Genomic DNA, 22002 nt, shown 5'->3' with positions numbered 1-22002 from the left:
TACTTGAAGTAAATCAGAATGAAGAGATTGCACGATCACACATTACCTTTTCAGCTAAGTAAATAATAACCTGATCATAGAATTGCCTCGACCAATTACAATAACTCATAAAATTACAATAACTCGACCAATTACAATAACTCGTAAAAACTTTGGAATAATCAAAAGCTTAGATGTAACAATCCATATACAATATTAATTGAACATAGCTACTATGTCAGTTATTCAGATTTACAGTATTTTGGTGGGCTTAAAAATGGAAGAATAAATCTCAACTGAGTATTTTAATTATATAAAAATGTTTGCTTATACATTATGCATGTTTGCCTATACATCAAGCAAAAGAAAGAAATATGCCATGTACTGAATGGAATGAACAGTTTATATACTAACAATAAAGTCCTCTTGTGTGACACTTTATATAATAATTCTAGCAGAGTTTGGTCAAAATCTGTCAGAATTTAGAGTATGACAGACTTGTACATGAATAGATGGAATAATGCACACAAATGTCTTCAGTTGGTAATAGGTTAACAGTTACATTATATTTGGAGTACACCTTGTGATAAAGATCATAATGTTCATTTATAATAACCATACAAGACAACAAGTAGTAATTCATCGATACAAATGTATACAGAACATTCAGTGTCGATCATATTTCTACAAGTGAAAATAGCACTTAAGAAGTTGTAGAACACAATGTAAAAGAGTGTACAATAACAGTTACTACACTTAGAGTTGGCCACAATCAGAGATTTCAACTTTTGTGGAAGTTTTGCCACTTTCACTTCCCACTGCTTCAACTTTCTTAACCACATCCATTCCTTCTACTACACTTCCAAACACAACATGCTTGCCATCTAGCCTGCAATGGAATTTAATTCACCAGGTTGATTCTTTACAGTAAAATGGATTAGAATCACAACAATTTTCTCTGAAATGATAACTGTTAAAAGAAGGAACTAATTTTTACAGATCTCTTAAATAGCGATCAAAAACAGCGCTCGACTAGTTGAAAGACAAGAGGGCCATGATGGCTCACCTGTTATCATTGTACTTGAGGACAAGAAGGTCCTCAGAAAAAATATCTAAATCCAAAGGACAGGAACAACAAAGGGAAGATATTTAACCAAAAAGAACAAAAAATTCTTACAAGGTATAGATATGTCAAAATACACCTAAAAATTGGAGGTACCATCCATGTTGTACCACAAAAAAGTGGTCTCGGTTTTTCCCTACGGCCAATAATAAAAAAGTTACTAAAAATAAGCTATTTATAGTAACGAAAAAGGGAAGTAATTAAAAAGAAAATTATTGTAAGTGAACAAAAGATGGATCTGCCAAATAAATCTGTTGACATAAATGAAATTTCAGATCAGTATCTTCATTAGTTACGGAGATATACCCGTTTTAATTTGAAATAAAGGAAGGTAATTTGACATAAAATCAGTCCATAGTTATCTGCCCTGATTGGCTCAGTGCAACTAATACAATAATGAAATTTCAATAAGTGCTGACAAAATTCATGAAGATCAACTGAAAATACAGCCTCTATCACATACAGAAGTTTTTTCTTTGATTTGACCAAGTGACCTAGTTTTGACCTCAGATGACCCATATTCAAATTCGACCTAGATTTCATTAAGGCAATCAACCTGACCAAATTTCATAAAAATCAATTGAAAAAAACAGTCTCTATCGCATACACAAGATTTTTCTTTAATTTGACCTAGTGACCTAGTTTTTGACCTCAGATAACCCATATTCAAAATCGACCTAGATTTCATCAAGACAATCATTCTGACCAAATTTCATACAGATCAATTGAAAAATACATCCTCTATTGCATACACAATGTTTTTCTTCGATTTGACCTAGTGACCTAGTTTTTGACCCGAGATGACCCATTTTCGAACACGGCCTAGATTTTATCAAGGTAATCATTCCGGCTAAATTTCATGAAGATCAGTTGAAAAATACAGCCTCTACTGCATACACAAGGTTTTTCTTTGATTTGACCTAGTGACCTAGTTTTTGACCCCAGATGACCTATTTTCGAACTTGGTCTAAATTTCATCAAGGTAATCATTCTGACCAAAATTCATGAAGATCAATTGAAAAATACAGCCTCTATCGCATACACAAGGTTTTTACGTGATATGACCTAGTGACCTAGTTTTTGACCCAAGATGACCCATTTTCGAACTCGGCCTAGATTTCATCAAGGTAATCATTCTGACCAAAATTCATGAAGATCAATTGAAAAATACCGCCTCTATCGCATACACAAGGTTTTTCTTTGATTTGACCTAGTGACCTAGTTTTTGACCCCAGATGACCCATTTTCGAACTCGGCCTAGATTTCATCAAGGTTATCATTCTGACCAATATTCATGAAGAAGAATTGAAAAATACAGCCTCTATCGCATACACAAGGTTTTTCTTTGATTTGACCTAGTGACCTAGTTTTTGACCCCAGATGACCCATTTTCGAACTCGGCTTAGATTTCATCAAGGTTATCATTCTGACCAATATTCATGAAGATTAATTGAAAAATACCGCCTCTATCGCATACACAAGGTTTTTCTTTGATTTGACCTAGTGACCTAGTTTTTGACCCGAGATGACCCATTTTCGAACTCGGCCTAGATTTCATCAAAGTTATCATTCTGACCAATATTCATGAAGATTAAATGAAAAATACAGCCTCTATCGCATACACAAGGTTTTTCTTTGATTTGACCTAGTGACCTAGTTTTTGACCCGAGATGACCCATTTTCGAACTCGGCCTAGATTTCATCAAGGTTATCATTCTGACTAATATTCATGAAGATTAATTGAAAAATACAGCCTCTATCGCATACACAAGCTAAATGTTGACAGACGACGGACGACAGACGACGGACGACGGACGCCGGACATTGAGCGATCAGAAAAACTCACCTGAGCATTGCTCAGGTGAGCTAACAACATTTAAAACATTTTCTCTTTTTGATCACTGCAAAAAAGTTAAAAAATTAGGAATCTTTGTGAAACAAGAGATCACAGAGTGCTCTTGGCGCCCACCAATGTGCCATTTTTGAGTGTTCCAAATTTCAAGACTTACTGACTAGCTCAAGGTCAAATTTCATTTCCATACACAACACTGTGCATGTGGTCCAAATTCGAAAGCTGTAGCTTGAGAAATGTGAAAGTAGGTCACTACGTCAATGTCAAGGTCAAAGTTTGTTTCGGTACACAATAATATGCATGTGGTCTAAATTTGAATCCTGTAGCTACAGAAATGTGAAAGTAGGTCACTAGGTCAATCTTAAGGTCAAAGTTCATTTCGGTACACAAAACTATGCAAGTGGTCCAAATCTGAAGGCTGTAGCTTGAGAAATGTAAAAGTAGGTCACTAGGTCAAAATCAAGATCAAATTCTATTTCGGAATACAAAACTATGCATGTGGTCCAAATTTGAAGCCTGTACCTTCAAAAATGTGAAAATAGATCACTAGGTCAATGTAAAGGTCAAAGTTCATTTCGGTACACAAAACTATGCATGTGGTCCAAATTTGAAGGCTATAGCTTGAGAAATGTAACAGTGGGTCACTAGGTCAAAATCAAGGTCAAATTTATTTCAGAATACAAAACTATGCATGTGGTCCAAATTTGAAGCCTGTACCTTAAAAATGTGAAAGTAGGTCACTAGGTCAATGTAAAGGTCAAAGTTCATTTCAATACACAAAACTATGCATGTGGTCCAAATTTGAAGGCTGTAGCTTGAGAAATGTAAAAGTAGGTCACTAGGTCAAAATCAAGGTCAAATTTTATTTTGGAATACAAAACTATGCATGTGTTCCAAATTTGAAGCCTGTACCTTCAAAAATGTGAAAGTAGGTAACTAGGTCAATGTGAAGGTCAAAGTTTTTTTCGGTACATAAAATTATGCATGTGGTCCAAATTTGAAGGCTGTAGCTTGAGAAATGTGAAAGTAGGTCACTAGGTCAAAATCAATGTCAAATTTCATTTTGAAACACGGAACTATGCATATGGTCCAAATTTGACGCCTGTACCTTCAAAAATGTGAAAGTAGGTCACTAGGTCAAAATCAAGGTCAAAGTTTTTTCCAGTGCACAAAAATATGCATGTGGTCCAACTTTGAAGGCTGTAGCTACAGAAATGTGAAAGTAGGTCACTAGGTCAAAATCAAGGTCAACTCATGTCAAGGTTCATCTTGCCACTCAAAAATATACATGTGGTCCAAATTTGAAGGCTGTAGCTACAGAAATGTGAAAGTAGGTCACTAGGTCAAAATCAAGGTCAACTCATGTCAAGGTTCATCTTGCCACTCAAAAATATACCTGTGGTCCAAATTTCAATGTTGTAGTTATTGACAAGAACATTTTAAAAGCTTTTCCCTATATACCGTAAGTCTATATGAACCATGTGACCACCGGGGCGGGGCCATTTTTGACCCTAGGGGGATAATTTGAACAAACTTGGTAGAGAACCACTAGATGATGCTACATTACAAGTATCAAAGCCCTAGGCTTTGTGGTTTGGACAAGAAGATTTTCAAAGTTTTTCCTTATATAAGTCTATGTAAACCATATGACCCCCAGGGCAGGGCCATATTTGACCCTAGTAGTATAATTTGAACAATCTTAGTTGAAGACCACTAGATGATGTCACATACAAAATATCAAAGCCCTAGGCCCTGTGGTTTTGGACAAGAGGTTATTTAAAGTTTTTCCCTATATAAGTCTATATAAACCATGTGACCCCAAGGGCGGGGCCATATTTGACCCTAGAGAAATAATTTGAATCATCTTGGTAGAAGACCACTAGATGATGCTTCAAACCAAATATCAAAGCCCTAGGCTCTGTGGTTTTGGACAAGAAGGTTTTCAAAGCTTTTCCCTATATAAATCTATGTAAAATATAGAAATAAACAAAGGGCCATAACTCACTCATAAATTCTTGAACCAGTCTGATTTTCAGGGGGACACAACTAGGGTACCAATACATCATTCTGACAAAGTTTGGTCAAAATCCCCCCAGTAGTTTCTGAGGAGATGCGATAACGAGAAATTGTTAACGGACGGACGGACGGACCACGGACGCAGAATGATTTTAATAGCCCACCATCTGATGATGGTGGGCTAAAAATAGGGCCTTTTTAGGAATTTCCTTTAATTTTTAAAAAAAAATAGGAATTTTAGCCAAATTGAAAAAAAATAGGAAAAAGTAGGAATTTTAGGGACGCTAGACAGCCTGATGTTCAGGCCCCTGTGACCTTGACCTTAGACAGAATGACCCCAAAATCAATAGGGGTCATCTACTCTTTATGACCAATCATCCTATGAAGTTTCAACATTCTGGGTCAAGTGGTTCTCTAGTTATTGATCGGAAATGGTTTTCAATGTTTGGGCCCCTGTGACCTTGACCTTTGACGGAGTGACCCCAAAATCAACAGGGGTCATCTACTCTTCATGATCAATCATCCTATGAAGTTTCAACATTCTGGGTCAAGTGGTTCTCTAGTTATTGATCGGAAATGGTTTTCCATGTTCAGGCCCCTGTGACCTTGACCTTCGACACAGTAACCCCAAAATCAATAGGGGTCATCTACTCTGCATGACCAATCATCCTATAAAGTTTCAACATTCTGGGTCAAGTGGTTCTCAAGTTACTGACCGGAAATGGTTTTCAATGTTCAGGCCCCTGTGGCCTTGACCTTTAATGGAGTGACCCCAAAATCGATAGGGGTCATCTGCTTTGCATGTACAATTATCCTATGAAGTTTCAACATTCTGGGTCAAGCGGTTCTATAGTTATTGATCAGAAATGGTTTTCCATGTTCAGGCCCCTGTGACCTTGACCTTTGACAGAATGACCCCAAAATCAATAGGGGTCATCTACTCTTTATGACCAATCATCCTATGAAGTTTCAACATTCTGGGTCAAGTGGTTCTCTAGTTATTGATCGGAAATGGTTTTCAATGTTTGGGCCCCTGTGACCTTGACCTTTGACGGAGTGACCCCAAAAACAATAGGGGTCGTCTACTCCAGCAGCCCTACAACCCTATGAAGTTTGAAGGTTCTAGGTCAAATGGTTCTCCAGTTATTGCTCGGAAATGAAGTGTGACGTACGGACGGACAGACGGAAGGACGGATGGATGGACAGGGCAAAAACAATATGTCTCCTGGGGGAGACATAATAACCTATGATTGGATCTGATCTGTCATGGAATCCAAGATTTATTTTGTTGAAGATATTTTGGAAGTTTGTATCAAATAAAATCATAAATGAAGTCTCTATATGGCTGCAAAAGCCAAAATAGCCAATTTTGGACCTTTAAGGGGCCATAACTCTGGAACCCATGAGGGAATCAGGCCAGTTCAAGAAAGGAACCAAGATCTTGTGTTGATACAAGTTGTGTGCAAGTCTGGTTAAAATCAAATCATAAATGAAACTGCTATAGTGCAGACAAGGTCAAAATAGCTATTTTGGCCCATTTAGGGGCCATAACTCTGGAACCCATTACAGGATCTGGCCAGTTCAAGAAAGGAACCGAGATCTTATGGTGACACAAGTTTTGTGCAAGTTTGATTAAATTCAAATCATAAATGAAGCTGCTATTGTGCAGACAACGTCAAAATAGCAAATTTTGGCCCTTCCAGGGGCCATAACTCGGGAAAGCATAAAGGAATCTGGCCAGTTCAAGAAAGGAATCAAGATCTTATGGTGATACAAGTTGTGTGCCAGTTAGGTAAAATTCAAATCATAAACAAAGCTGCTACTGTGCAGACAAGGTCAAAATAGCTAATTTTGGCCCTTTCAGGGGCCATAACTCTGGAACCCATAATGGGATCTGGCAGGTTCAAGAAAGGAACCGAGATCTTATGGTGATACAAGTTGTGTGCAAGTTTGGTTAAATTCAAATCATAAATGAAGCTGCTATCGTGCAGACAAGAAATTGTTGACACACGGATGGACGGACTGACGAAGGGTGATCACAAAAGCTCACCTTGTCACTATGTCACAGGTGAGCTAAAACTGTACAGAACTAATGTATACAGAATGTGGTATTTTATATGAAGCAGCAAATAAAATCGGTTTATTGAGCTACCAGGGAATTGTTACTTTCTTGACCAATTATGATCTCTAAGTGCGACATTTCACCTTTTTATGGGGAACATTTATGCAAAGCGATTTCAAAATCTCTTTATGGATGGCAGAGTTATTGTCCAGACACAAAACAAACCCTGTTAACATTAAACTCAAAGTACGACCTTAAACTTGGAGGCACAGACCCCCCCCACCCCCCCGAGTCCTGCCAACAATATGTTGTTGTTTTAAATGAGGGTTTTGTACCAAGCAATTTTCAAATTTCTTGATTGATGGCAGTTATGGTCTAGACACACAGTAACAGATTGATGCAATCCCTTTCTATATCCCCTTTCTTTCCTTGAAAAGGAGGGGCACAATAGCAGCAATGTTAATTCTAGTTTTGTGAACCTTCAGTACTTGAACTTTATTCAGTCACTTTGACCTTCACCTTTGGCCTACTGAACATCTACTGACCAGTCAATGATCCCATCAAATTTAGTCTCAAGGTCAATGTAACTGACCTTTCACCTACTGATCCCAAACACAAAACTGTTTATCTACTGACCTGTGAGGTTTGGCCATTGGCCATCTGAAACCAAATAATGGTCTATCAAGGAATAGACCTATAAAAGCAAAACAATATATACTTCCACCCTTCCTCAAAGTAGGGCATAAGTTACCACTACAATGGAGAAACTGACTGGTTCAGTATGACAAACTGTTTAAGCAAATTTCACAAGACATCTGTCATTACCACTCATTTTTTTCAAGCTCCATACCTGATCCAGTATGCTTGAGAGTAAAGTTTTCATCAGCAAATTTCTCTCCATAGATGCTCTTTCCACCAGTTCCATTGCCACGTGTAAAGTCACCACCCTGGCACATGAAGCCTGGAATCACACGATGAAAACTGCTGCCTTTAAAGCCAAATCCTTTCTCCCCTGTACATAATGCACGGAAGTTTTCTGTAAATAGACAATGACATCTTATTAATCATCAAACATGTGGTAAAAGAACAATATCTCTCCAGTTTGTTCACTTGAATGTTTATGTGATATCAACCGTCTGGAAGACAATTTGAAAACAAACAGAAATGTAAACAATTCAATGTTTAGGAAATAAGTTTATTTCAGGGAAAAGTAGAACTGTAAATATCATTATGCTGTATACAACTATATTAACAACTCCCTCAACTGGAATATGCAAATACAATTTGCCGGGTGACAGCTATAAATATTATCCTTACTATACCGTAGAAGTGGGCCGATATGTTTCATCTACAGATTCATTCTGTAAAAACCCGTAAATGTGGGCAGATTGTACCCATAAATATGGGCAGTCTAATGGTACTAAAAACAAGAGTCTGCCTGCTGACCTATATATATATATATATATAAATATGCACTCTGGGCCCCTCCATATATGAAAGTCGGAAAATACTGAAAAAATCGACTTTCAAGGGCAGATAATTCATGATCAAACATGATTTTTAATACATATTCCCATTTTAAACTCGATTCTCAGTCAGTATACGTAGTTTAAAGAAATTCTGCCTGTAGGAAAATATTTGCCCTATATACATATAGGCAACTGTCCCATTTAACCTTAATGGTTATAAAGTTATGCGCCCAACACAAATTATGATGGATGGACAGATGGATAAATGTACAAGCCATCATATAATATGTCCCATCCCCCCCACCCACCCCCCCCCCCATACAAATGTAATTTGATTTTTCCAATGCTCGCAATATATGCCAAAGTTGCAGATCAGAGGAGGAAGTAAACTTAAAACAAGAGGACCATCTTGGTCGCTCACCTGAGTAACATACAATAATAGTGTACATGTTTTACCTAGTGATTTCATGCAGACAAATATTCTGACAAATTTTCATTAAGATTGGACCAATAAACCTGGCCTCTTCAGTGTTAACAAGCTTATTCTTCGATTTGACCTGGTGACCTAGTTTTTGACCCTACATGACCTAGATAAAAATCCATGCGAAACATTCTGACCAAGTTTCATGTATATCAAATGAACAAGAGTGTTAACAAACTATTCCTTTGATTTGAACGGAATACCTAGTTTTTTTTACCCCATATGAAGCAGTTTCGCACTTAGCCTAAGAATCATCAAGATAAACATTCTCACCAACTTTCATGAAAATAGGGTCATAAATGTGGCCTCAAGAGTGTTAACAAGCTATTCCTTTGATTAAACTGGTTGACCTAGTTTTTGACTCTTGTAAGACCCAGTTTCGAACTTGGCCTAGAAATAATCAAGATAAACATTCTGACCTAGTTTCATGAAGATAGGGTTATAAATGTGGCCTATAGGTTGTTAACAAGCTTTTCCTTTGATTTGACCTGATGACCTAGTTTTTGACCCGACATGACCCAATTTCAATACAGGCCTAGAAATCATTAAGATAATCATTCTGTGCAAGTATGTATAAAATCAAAGCATAAATGAAACTTCTGTATGGCTGAAAGGGCCAAACTAGAAAATTTTGCCCCGTTCAGTGGCAGTAACTCTAGAACCCATGATGGAATCTAGCAGGTTTTCGAAAGGAACTGAGATCTTATTTTGACTTAAGTTGTGTGTGAGTGTGGTTAAAATCAAATATAAAATGTCACTTCTATCGTGTTCACAAGGTAACAAGAGATCACAGAGTGATCTTGGCGCCCACCAATGTGCCATTTTTGAGTGTTCCAAATTTCAAGACTTACTGACTACCTCAAGGTCAAATTTCATTTCCATATACAACACTGTGCATGTGGTCCAACTTCGAAAGCTGTAGCTTGAGAAATGTGAAAGTAGGTCACTAGGTCAATGTCTAGGTCAAAGTTTGTTTCCATACACGATCCTATGCATGTGGTCTAAATTTGAAGCCTGTAGCTACAGAAATGTGAAAGTAGGTCACTAGGGCAATCTTAAGGTCAAAGTTCATTTCGGTACAAAAAAACTATGCAAGTGGTCCAAATTTGAAGGCTGTAGCTTGAGAAATGTAAAAGAAGGTCACTAGGTCAAAATCAAGGTCAAATTCTATTTCGGAATACAAAACTATGCATATGGTCCAAATTTGAAGCCTGTACCTTCAAAAATGTGAAAGTAGGTCACTAGGTCAATGTAAAGGTCAAAATTCATTTCAGTATACAAAACTATGCATGTGGTCCAAATTTGAAGGCTATAGCTTGAGAAATGCAAAAGTAGCTCACTAGGTCAAAATCAAGGTCAAATTTTATTTCGGAATACAAAACTATGCATGTGGTCCAAATTTGAAGCCTGTACCTTAAAAATGTGAAAGTAGGTCACTAGGTCAATGGAAAGGTCAAAGGTCATTTCGGTACACAAAACTATGCAAGTGGTCCAAATTTGAAGGCTGTAGCTTGAGAAATGTAAAAGTAGGTCACTAGGTCAAAATCATGGTCAAATTTTATTTCAGAATACAAAACTATGCATGTGGTCCAAATTTGAAGCCTTACCTTAAAAATGTGAAAGTAGGTCACTAGGTCAATGTGAAGGTCAAAGTTTTTTTCGGTACACAAAACTATGCATGTGGTCCAAATTTGAAAGCTGTAGCTTGAGAAATGTGAAAGTAGGTCACTAGGTCAAAATCAATGTCAAATTTCATTTTGAAACACGGAACTAAGCATATGGTCCAAATTTGACGCCTGTACCTTCAACAAGAGATCACAGAGTGATCTTGGCGCCCACCAATGTGCCATTTTTGAGTGTTCCAAATTTCAAGACTTACTGACTAGCTCAAGGTCAAATTTCATTTCCGTACACAACACTGTGCATGTGGTCCAAATTCTAAAGCTGTAGCTTGAGAAATGTGAAAGTAGGTCACTAGATCAATCTTAAGGTCAAAGTTTAATTCGGTACACAAAACTATGCAAGTGGTCCAAATTTGAAGGCTGTAGCTTGAGAAATGTGAAAGTAGGTCACTAAGACAAATTCAAGGTCAAATTTCACTTCAGAAACAAATCTATGCATGTAGTCCAAAATTGAAGCCTGTACCTTCAAAAATGTGAAAGTAGGTCACTAGATCAATGTAAAGGTCAAAGTTTGTTTTGGTACACAATCCTATTCATGTGGTCTAAATTTGAAGCCTGTAGCTACAGAAATGTGAAAGTAGGTCACTAGGTCAATCTTAAGGTCAAAGTTCATTTCGGTACACAAAACTACGCAAGTGGTCCAAATTTGAAGGCTGTAGCTAGAAATGTGAAAGTAGGTCACTAGGTCAAGGTAAAGGTCAAAGTTTGTTTCGGTACACAAAACCATACATGTGGTCTAAATTTGAAGCCTGTAGCTACAGAAATGTGAAAGTAGGTCACTAGGTCAATCTTAAGGTCAAAGTTCATTTCGGTACACAAAACTATGCAAGTGGTCCAAATTTGAAGGCTGTAGCTTGAGAAATGTGAAAGTAGGTCACTAGGTCAAAATCAAGGTCAAATTTTATTTTGGAATACAGAACTATGCATGTGGTCCAAATTTGAAGCCTGTACCTTCAAAAATGTGAAAGTAGGTCACTAGGTCAATGTAAAGGTTAAAGTTTGTTTCGGTACATAAAACCATGCATGTGGTCCAAATTTGAAGCCTGTAGCTTGAGAAATGTGAAAGTAGGTCACTGGGTCAAAATCAATGTCAAATTTCATTTTGGAACACGAAATTATGCATGTGGTCCAAATTTGAAGCCTGTACCTTCAAAATGTGAAAGTAGGTCACTAGGTCAATGTCAAGGTCAAAGTTTATATCAGTGCACAAACTATGCATGTGGTCTAAATTTGAAGGTTGTAGCTACAGAAATGTGAAAGTAGGTCACAAGGTCAAAATCAAGGTCAACTCATGTCAAGGTTCATCTTGCCACTCAAAACCATACATGTGGTCCAAATTTGAATGTTGTAGGTTATTGACAAGAAGTTTTTAAAAGCTTTTCCCTATATAAGTCTATATGAACCATGTGGCCCCAGGGTGGGGCCATATTTGACCCTAGGGGGATAATTTTAACAAACTGGGTAGAGAACCACCAGGCGATGCTACATTACAATATCAAAGCCCTAGGCTTTGTGGTTTGGACAAGAAGATTTTCAAAGTTTTTCCCTATATAAGTCTATGTAAACCATGTGACCCCCGGGGCGGGGCCATATTTGACCCTAGGGGGATAATTTGAACAATCCTAGTAGAAGACCACTAGATGATGTCACATACAAAATATCAACGCCCTAGGCCCTGTGGTTTTGGACAAGAGGTTTTTCAAAGTTTTTCCCTATATAAGTCTATATAAACCATGTGAGCCCGGGCGGGGCCATATTAGACCCCAGGGAAATAATTTCAATCATCTTGGTAGAAGACCACTAGATGATGCTTCATACCAAATATCAAAGCCCTAGGCTCTGTGGTTTTGGCCAAGAAGGTTTTCAAAGTTTTTCCTTATATAAATCTATGTAAATTATAGAAATAAACAAAGGGCCATAACTTACTAAAAAATTGTTGAACCAGTCTGATTTTCAGGGGGACACAACTAGGGTACCAATACATCATTCTGACAAAGTTTGGTCAAAATCCCCCTGGTAGTTTCTGAGGAGATGCGATAACGAGAAATTGTTAACGGAAGGACGGATGGACGGAAGGACGCCGGACCACCGACGCAGAGTGATTTGAATAGCCCACCATCTGATGATGGTGGGCTAAAAATGTGAAAGTAGGTCACTAGGTCAAAATCAAGGTCAAAGTTTTTTCCAGTGCACAAAACTATGCATGTGGTCCAACTTTGAAGGCTGTAGCTACAGAAATGTGAAAGTAGGTCACTAGATCAAAATCAAGGTCAACTCATGTCAAGGTTCATCTTGCCACTCAAAAATATACATGTGGTCCAAATTTGAAGGCTGTAGCTACAGAAATGTGAAAGTAGGTCACTAGGTCAAAATCAAGGTCAACTCATGTCAAGGTTCATCTTGCCACTCAAAAATATACATGCGGTCCAAATTTGAATGTTGTAGTTATTGACAAGAACATTTTAAAAGCTTTTCCCTATATAAGTCTATATGAACCATGTGACCCCCGGGGCAGGGCCATTTTTGACCCGAGGGCGATAATTTGAACAAACTTGGTAGAGAACCATTAGATGATGCTACATTACAAGTATCAAAGCGTTAGGCTTTGTGGTTTGGACAAGAAGATTTTCAAAGTTTTTCCTTATGTAAGTCTATGTAAACCATATGACCCCCAGGGCGGGGCCATATTTGACCCTAGGGGTATAATATGAACAATCTTAGTTGAAGACCACTAGATGACGTCACATACAAAATATCCAAGCCCTAGGCCCTGTGGTTTTGGACAAGGGGTTATTCAAAGTTTTTCCCTATATAAGTCATTATAAACTATGTGACCCCCAGGGCGGGGCCATATTTGACCCCAGAGGAATAATTTGAATCATCTTGGTAGAGGACCACTAGATGATGCTTCAAACCAAATATCAAAGCCCTAGGCTCTGTAGTTTTGGATAAGAAGGTTTTCAAAGTTTTTCCCTATATAAATCTATGTAAAATATAGAAATAAACAAAGGGCCATAACTCACTCATAAATTGTTGAACCAGTCTGATTTTCAGGGGGACACAACTAGGGTACCAATACATCATTCTGACAAAGTTTGGTCAAAATCCCCCCAGTAGTTTCTGAGGAGATGCGATAACGAGAAATTGTTAACGGACGGACGGACGGACGGACGGAATGATGGACGGACGGACCACGGACGCAGAGTGATTTAATAGCCCACCATCTGATGATGGTGGGCTAAAAACAAGAAACGCGGCAATGCCACGAAACCAGGTTTTCAACACTTTTCATAAGAATAAACAAGAGTGCCAGAATGTCACAATATACGCCCGTCACAGCAAATTTTTTTACTCTAGCACCTGTATTTGCAGATGTAATTTTAATTTTGTGGTTGTTTAGTAATCATTGTAATTCTTTTGTTTTTCTAAGTCCACAAAAAAACTCCTTACCAGGTAGAGATACCTTAAAATACACCTAAAATTAGAAAGTAACAACTATGTTGTACCACAGAAAAGTGGTCTTGGTTTTTCCCTACGGTCAATTATAAAAAAAGTTACAATATAAGTTATTTATAGTAACAACTAAGGAAAGTTAAAAAAAAAAAAAAAAAAAAAAAAAAAATACAAAATCTTTTTTTTAAGTCCACACAGAAATCCTTACCAGGTAGAGATTGGTCAAAATACACCTAAAAATTGGATGTAACATGCATGTTGTACTACAGAAAAGTGGTCTCGATTTTTCCCTACGTCTAGTAATGAAAAAGTTACAATATAAGCTATTTATAGTAACAACAAAGGGAAGTAATTCTAAAGAAGGGAACTGCGCAAGACACTTCGTCTCATGATTGTGTATAATTGTGCCAAATTACATCAAAATCCCTCTATGCATGAAGAAGATATGCTCCGGACAAAGTTTTCATTCTCGTATCCTTTGACCTCTAAGTGTGACCTTGACCTTAGACCTAGGGACCTGGTTCTTACGCATGACACTCCGTCTCATGATGGTGAACAATTGTGCCAACTTTCATCAAAATCTCTCCATGCATGTAGAAGATATGCTAACCCAAACCCTAACCCTATTTTTAGTAACAATGATCTTGACCTTGATCCCAGAAACCCCAAAATCAATCCCAAGCTACAACTTTATATAAGTTTTCTATACACCAAGTTTCATCATGATAGCTCATTCCTAAGTTAAGTTATTGACCGGAAACCCTTTTTCTATTTTAAGTAACAGTGACCTTGACCTTGACCCCAGAAACCCCAAAATCAATCCCAGCCTTTGTCTTGATATAAGCTACATACATACGAAGTTTTATTCAAATATCTTTACCGAAACAAAAGTTATTGACCGGAAATCCCTTTTCTATTTTAAGTAACAGTGACCTTGACCTTGATCCCAGAAACCCCAAAATCAATCCCAGCCTTTGTCTTGATATAAGCTACATACATACCAAGTTTTATTCAAATATCTTTACCGAAACAAAAGTTATTGACTGGAAACACCAGTTTGATGCCGCCGCCGCCCGCCCCCGACCAACGACTTACTCCAACCTAATAACTCAGGTTTTCATGAAAACCTGGTTAAATATCCAGCTACAGTGGTTTTAAAGAGGACATTATTTTATAGTCATTTATCTTCTTATTGCCTTAGCAAGCATAGTTCCACAGTGTGCATTCCACTAAAGTAGCAATCTAGTGAGGTTTAATATATGTAGGCATAGTAAATAGAGATCAATATAATTGCACCTTTACTAATCCTACCAGGTGTTCTGTATTACAAAAGTGCTTCTATTGTGACATTTTGATACAAGCAAAACTGTATTATCTGCACTATTATTTACTTACTGGTACTTCATTTTATTACTGGCTTGTTAGAAGTTAATTTTTTACCATTATGTAAGTTGACAGAATCATAGGAACCATGTTTTGCGGGGTAAATCAAACACAAATGAAAAAATCCTAAATGTTTTTGTTGTGCAAAAAAGTATGATATTGTCTCTAAAACAGTTTTCATTTTCCACTCAATTGTGTAATTGCAAGGGAAGTAAACTAATAGATATCTCTGCTTATAAGTCGTAGCCCAAGGCAAGAGTTGTCATTCTGTTTTGCGGGGTAAATCAAACACAAATGAAACAAGAGCACCGCCTTGCGGGTGCTGACGCTCATCTGATTTTTTTTGTGTAATAGAAATATTGTCCTACCCATGATTTTCTAAGTCTAAAAAGGGCCATCATTCTTGCAAAAAGCAGGATAGAGTTATGTTTCTTGATGTTCAATGTCCACTTATTTAAGTTTTAAAGCAATAGCTTTGATAGTTTATGAGAAAAGTTGACTTAAACATAATACTCAACCAAGAAAATGATTTTTCTAAGTCCAAAAGGGGCAATAATTATTGCAAAAAGCAGGATGGAGTTATGTTGCTTGCTGTACAGGGTCAGCTTATGATGGTCAACAAGTGTTGCAAGTTTCAAAGCAATAGCTTTGATAGTTTAAGAGAAAAAGTTGACCTAAACATAAAACTTAACCAAGAAATCTGATATTTTCTAAGTCCAAAAGGGGCCATAAATCTTGCAAAAAGCAGGATGGAGTTATGTTTCTTGCTGTACAGGGTCAACTTATGATGGTGAACAAGTGTTGCAAGTTTTAAAGCAATAGCTTTGATAGTTTTGGATAAAAGCTGACCTAAACATAAAACTTAACCAAGAAAACTGATTTTCTAAGTCCAAAAGGGGCAATAAATCTTGCAAAAAGCAAGATGGAGTTATGTTTCTTGATGTACAGGGTCTGCTTATGATGGTGAACAAGTATTCCAAGTTTCAAAGCAATAGCTTTGATAGTTTAGGAGAAAAGTTGACCTAAACATAAAACTTAACCAAGAAATCTGATATTTTCTAAGTACAAAAGGGGCCATAAATCTTGCAAAAAGCAAGATGGAGTTATGTTTCTTGCTATACAGGGTCAGCTTATGATGGTGAACAAGTATTCCAAGTTTCAAAGCAATAGCTTTGATAGTTTAGGAGAAAAGCTGACCTAAACATAAAACTTAACCAGGCAACGCCGACGCCGACGCCGACAACCGCTCAAGTGATGACAATAACTCATCATTTTTTTTCAAAAAATCAGATGAGCTAAAAATCCTAAATGTTTTTGTTGTGCAAAAAAGTATGATATTGTCTCTAAAACAGTTTTCATTTTCCACTCAATTGTGTAATTGCAAGGGAAGTAAACTGATAGATATCTCTGCTTATAAGTCGTAGCCCGAGGCAAGAGTTGTCAATCTTTGTAGATGACAACTTTAAATTAGAAATTAAAACCCTGTAACTGATACCAACAAAACTATCATAAACTTCACATTAAATTGTGAAATCATTTTTGGTTATTTCAATGTATTACTATCAGAAAATTCAGCAAATAACTAGAATGTGTCTGCAGGACACCCCCCCCCCCCCCCCAAAAAATATATCTGTCAAAAAATCCACTATTTTGGCTATTTCAAGGGCCTTAACTTTGTAATAAATGCTAAGATTCTCAGGAAGAATGCCAAGTGTGCAAGGATACATCATGATAAAGACCCAAACCAAGTTTCATAAATTTACATCAAATACTTTTTGAGCTAGACACATAATTAGGTGAAAATGTGCATTTTTTTACTGTTTCAGGGGCCATAACTTTAAATCAAAGGCCTGAAGGGCCTGAGTCGGCTAATGATTGATGTACTGACAGTATAGTCTACCAGTTTCAGTTTGTTTTTAGTTTTTTTCTTAAAATTTCATAACACAGCTTGATATTTACCCAAAATATTATATCCGGATACGATTACACTTTTCTCCAGTTTCAACAATATATTTTACAAATTGTGATGATACGAAGACATTTAGCAGCAATTGGCAGTATCTGACATTGAAGTTTACGGTTAAATTACCTCTTATTTAAATCTTTTCATAAAAAAGTTGTTTCGTTTCATGAAAGCAGCCAAACATAGATAATCTACTTTTGATTTCAAAAACTACAAGAAAATATAATTTAATGTTTCGCCGATTTGTTTATTTCTAGAAAAATGAGAATTAAAATCATTTATAATATCAGTAGTAACTAAAACAACCAGTAAGAGCTTCTTCTTCCAATAATTTATCCGTTTACTGACTGCAAAATTCAACCCACGCAAAGTTTATAGAAATCATACGATGCGTGTTTACGTTCAATGTGGGAGAATTTAGGCTGATCGGCTATGTTACCTAACGCATCCAGACAATTCAGATTTTGTTTTTAAAAAAGCATTTTGTGCGTTTCTGTAATTTTATATACGTTTTTATACGCTTAGAAATTATTAGACCTGCGTATTTGCATTATTTCTATACGTTATTTACGCTAATACGCATCTTATCTGGAGCCCTGTGGAACTATTTTTTGTCTTTCGCTGGATGTTACCCAAGCTTTGTAAGCCTGTGCAATTCTTAAAATGCACATTTATGCTTAATGAGTTACATTCGAGTATTGCACAATTACAAGCCATAAATATGACAGATTACATCATATATTGGTCACAGCAAAGGGAATTGACACAACTTAACTTCATTCATGCAGTGAACTGTTTGAAGTTTGAGAAATTTAATGGAACTACATCCCTTCACGTGTTATTCAGTCCATTTAGAGAATCGCTGAACAGCAAGGACTCGTCAAAAGGCTTTCAGCCTTTAGCCGACTTAAAAAGGGGGTGGAGCCAGCCAAAAAATATGAGGTGTGCAAGTTTATATCATGATAAAGACTTATGCAAGTTTTCAATCATTTATATTAAATACTTTATGAACTAGGTGCATCACGTGGTGAAAATGTGCATTTTTGACTATTTCCGGGGCCATGACTCTGAAAATAGGGTGTGGACCAAAATGAACTAGAAAATGCTTTTGTAAAAAAGCACATGTCTCCCCCAATGCAAAGACCTACAGGCATGAAGTCAATAGGGGTCAGGAGCGAAAGTCAAAGAGACACTGATGGTTGGCTGCAATAGGGATCATCTACTTGGCATGTCCAGTCATCTCGCTAAATTTCTCAAGTCACTGTTCAGGCTCCTGTGACCTTGACCTTTGATCAAGTGACCTCAAAATAAATAAGGGTCATCTACTCTGCATGTCCAATCATCCTATTAAGTTTCAACATTGTAGGTCAAGTGGTTCTCAAGTTATTTCCAAAAAATGATTTTACATGAACAGGCCACTGTGACCTTGACCTTTACTAGACTGACCCCAAAATCAATAAGGGTCATCTACTCTGCATGTTCAATCATCCTACGAAGTTTCAACATTCATGGTCAAGTGGTTCTCAAGTTATTGATCGGAACTGGTTATCAATGTTCAGGCCCCTGTGACCTTGACCTTTAACGGAGTGACCCCAAAAACAATATGGGTCATTTACTCTGCATGAACAATCATCCTATGTAGTTTCAACATTCTGGGTCGAGAGGTTCTCAAGTTATTGATTGGAAATGGTTTTCCATGTTCAGGCCCCTGTGGCCTTGACCTTTAACAGAGTGACCTAAAATCGTAAGGGTTCATCTACTCTGCATGACCAATCATCCTACGAAGTTTCATCATTCTGGGTCAAGTGGTTCTCAAGTTACTGACCGGAAATGGTTTTCAATGTTCAGGCCCCTGTGACCTTGACCTTTCACAGAGTGACCCCAAAATCGTTAGGGGTCATCTACTCTTTATGACCAATCATCCTATTAAGTTTCAACATTCTGGGTCAAGTGGTTTTCAAGTTACTGACTGGAAATGGTTTTCAATGTTCAGGCCTCTGTGACCTTGACCTTTAATGGAGTGACCCCAAAATCGACAGGGGTCATCTACTTTGCATGTACAATCATCCTATGAAGTTTCAACATTCTGGGCCAAGTGGTTCTCTAGTTATTGATCAGAAATGGTTTTCAATGTTCAGGCCCCTGTGACCTTGACCTTTGATGGAGTGACCCCAAAAACAATAGGGGTCGTCTACTCCAGCAGCCCTACAACCCTATGAAGTTTGAAGGTTCTAGGTCAAATGGTTCTCCAGTTATTGCTCGGAAATGAAGTGTGACGTATGGACGGACGGACAGGGCAAAAACAATATGTCTCCTGGGGGAGACATAAAAGTAGGAGGTGCGCAAGTTCATATCATGATTAAGACTCATGCAAGGTTTCATGAATCTATATCAAACACTTTTTGAGCTATACAGGCGTGTCACAAGGTGAAAATGTGCATTTTTGACTATTTCAGGGGCCATAACTCAGAAAATAGGGGGCCGAGCCAGACGAAAAATAGAAGGTGCAAAAGTTCATATCATGATAAAGACTCATGCAAAGTTTTACCAATTTCTATCAAATACTTTTTGAGCTAAGCGCGTCACAAGGTGAAAATGTGCATTTTTGACTACCGTAGATACCCATGTATAATGCGCAGTTTTTTTGACCCCCGGGACCACCCCCGAATCGTGACTGCGCATAATACACAGATATAGACAATTTTCCAACTTCAAAACAAGTTTGTTACCGATGTTCGCCATTTTGGTAAAGGGAAACTACTCCCCGCGCTTACTGTCTCTGCTAAAATCTAAGATTGCCGTTACGTTCCCTAAAAGATCGAATTGTTTATTTTTCTTTCAAACAAAATTAATTTCATATAAATTTAAAAGTATTTTGACGAAAGAAATGTTTATAAATCACAAAAATTATGATACTTATTAAAGATCGAGAATTATCTTTAACCGAGATCAAACTATGAACAACATAATTGACACGAGGTGTCACGTTAATTGCCGGTAATTACTGGCTTTATGATCGTGACAAAAGGACTATCACACCTTTTGTTATCAGTTTGAATTGAGAAGCTCATGTCATTTTGAAAGATACCATTCCGAAATATTGAATCAGCTGCTATTTATTTATTCAAAATATTGAAATAAAAAAGGTAAAACAACAAATATAACAATAATTTACTGGTTTTATTTTCGAGAAAACAAAAATCGATAGTACCGTGAGACTGATGCTGCTCTCCGCTGCTGAGATAAAATTTATTACCGGTGTTGATGTAAACTCTACTTTCGTTTTCCATCCACCTCAAAATTGACCAAAAATGTTTGTTTTTTCCCCCCAGGATTTTGGACTAAGATTGGGGGTGCGCATTATACATGGGTATCTACGGTATTTCAGGGGCCATAACTCAGACAATAGGGGGCCGAGCCAGACAAAAAATAGAAGGTGCGCAAGTTCATATCATGATTAAGACTCATGCAAGGTTTCATGAATCTATAACAAACACTTTTTGAGCTAGACGTGTCACAAGGTGAAAATGTGCGTTTTTGACTATTTCAGGGGCCATAACTCTGAAAATAGGGGGCAGAGCCAGACAAAAAATAGGAAGCGCTCAAGTTCATATCATGATAAAGACTCATGCAACGTTTAATCAATTTATATCAAATACTTTTTGAGCTAGACGCGTCACGAACTTCGGACGGACGCTCACACGGACAAGACCAAATCTATATGCCCCCACGAAAAGGATAGGGTCGTGTGCTTGATTTTGTGCTAGACTGATTTGAAAAATTTGGACCTTATGCAATTTTTCATAATGGGAGTCTATGGGAAAATCTTAACTTTCAAAACATTTTCATGCATAGAATTTTCGCACAATGTAGATTTTGATGAAACTTTTCACAGCTGTAGATAAACATATGGCTTATAATGTGGTGAAATAAAATGTATACTGTGAAATCATTAATATTCGTGGAGGACTAATATTTGTGGATTTCGTGACTGAGTCAATCCACGAAATTTAATGCCAACAAAGAAGTAAAATTCCCATTCATTTTATGTTCGTAAGTTGAAATCCACAGTCATATCCCCATGAAAATGCCGTTTTGACCAAAACCACGAAATTTCATGCCCACGAAATTTAATGACTTCACAGTAGGTCCATGTGCTAATTTTTTTAGATATCTGACCATGACTAAAGTGAATGGAATATTTCATGCTAATTTAAGACATTTTGAATTTTTAACGTCTCATATGTTTAAATATAATATTTTCACTTAAGAAATAAAGTAACAGTGCCATTTTAATAAATTTAATAACAGGTTGTCATTAACTCATAAAATGATTTTCATTTACGTACACCAAATCCAGGCTTTATTCTACGTTTTCCGGATAAATGACTTTACGCCATCACTTCCGGTTTATCAAACGTGCAGAACTACCTTAAGTTAAAGACAGACAGACAACTTTTTATCATCATCTATACAAGCTGCTATGTTTGTTTGGGTTATTTTTCAACAGTTTGTCAGTCATACAGTGGACGAGTGTCT

General features: G+C 37.1%; 1 protein-coding gene across 1 annotated transcript in view; it reads right to left on the bottom strand.

Annotated features, from left to right (window-relative positions):
* Positions 1 to 269: 269 nt before the first annotated feature.
* LOC123564587 (peptidyl-prolyl cis-trans isomerase-like) overlaps positions 270 to 22002 on the bottom strand; it is an 83115-nt gene continuing 61382 nt past the window's right edge. Inside the window, exon 5 of the mRNA XM_053537232.1 lies at positions 270 to 868. Coding sequence (XP_053393207.1) covers positions 736 to 868 — 133 coding nt within the window. The 3' untranslated portion in view covers positions 270 to 735. The remainder of the gene's footprint in view (positions 869 to 22002) is intronic.

Source organism: Mercenaria mercenaria, chromosome 2, assembly GCF_021730395.1.
Source record: "Mercenaria mercenaria strain notata chromosome 2, MADL_Memer_1, whole genome shotgun sequence".
Lineage (NCBI taxonomy): Eukaryota > Metazoa > Mollusca > Bivalvia > Venerida > Veneridae > Mercenaria > Mercenaria mercenaria.
The sequence above is the reverse complement of the archived record's forward strand: the minus strand, read 5'-3'. Positions and strand labels throughout refer to the sequence as shown.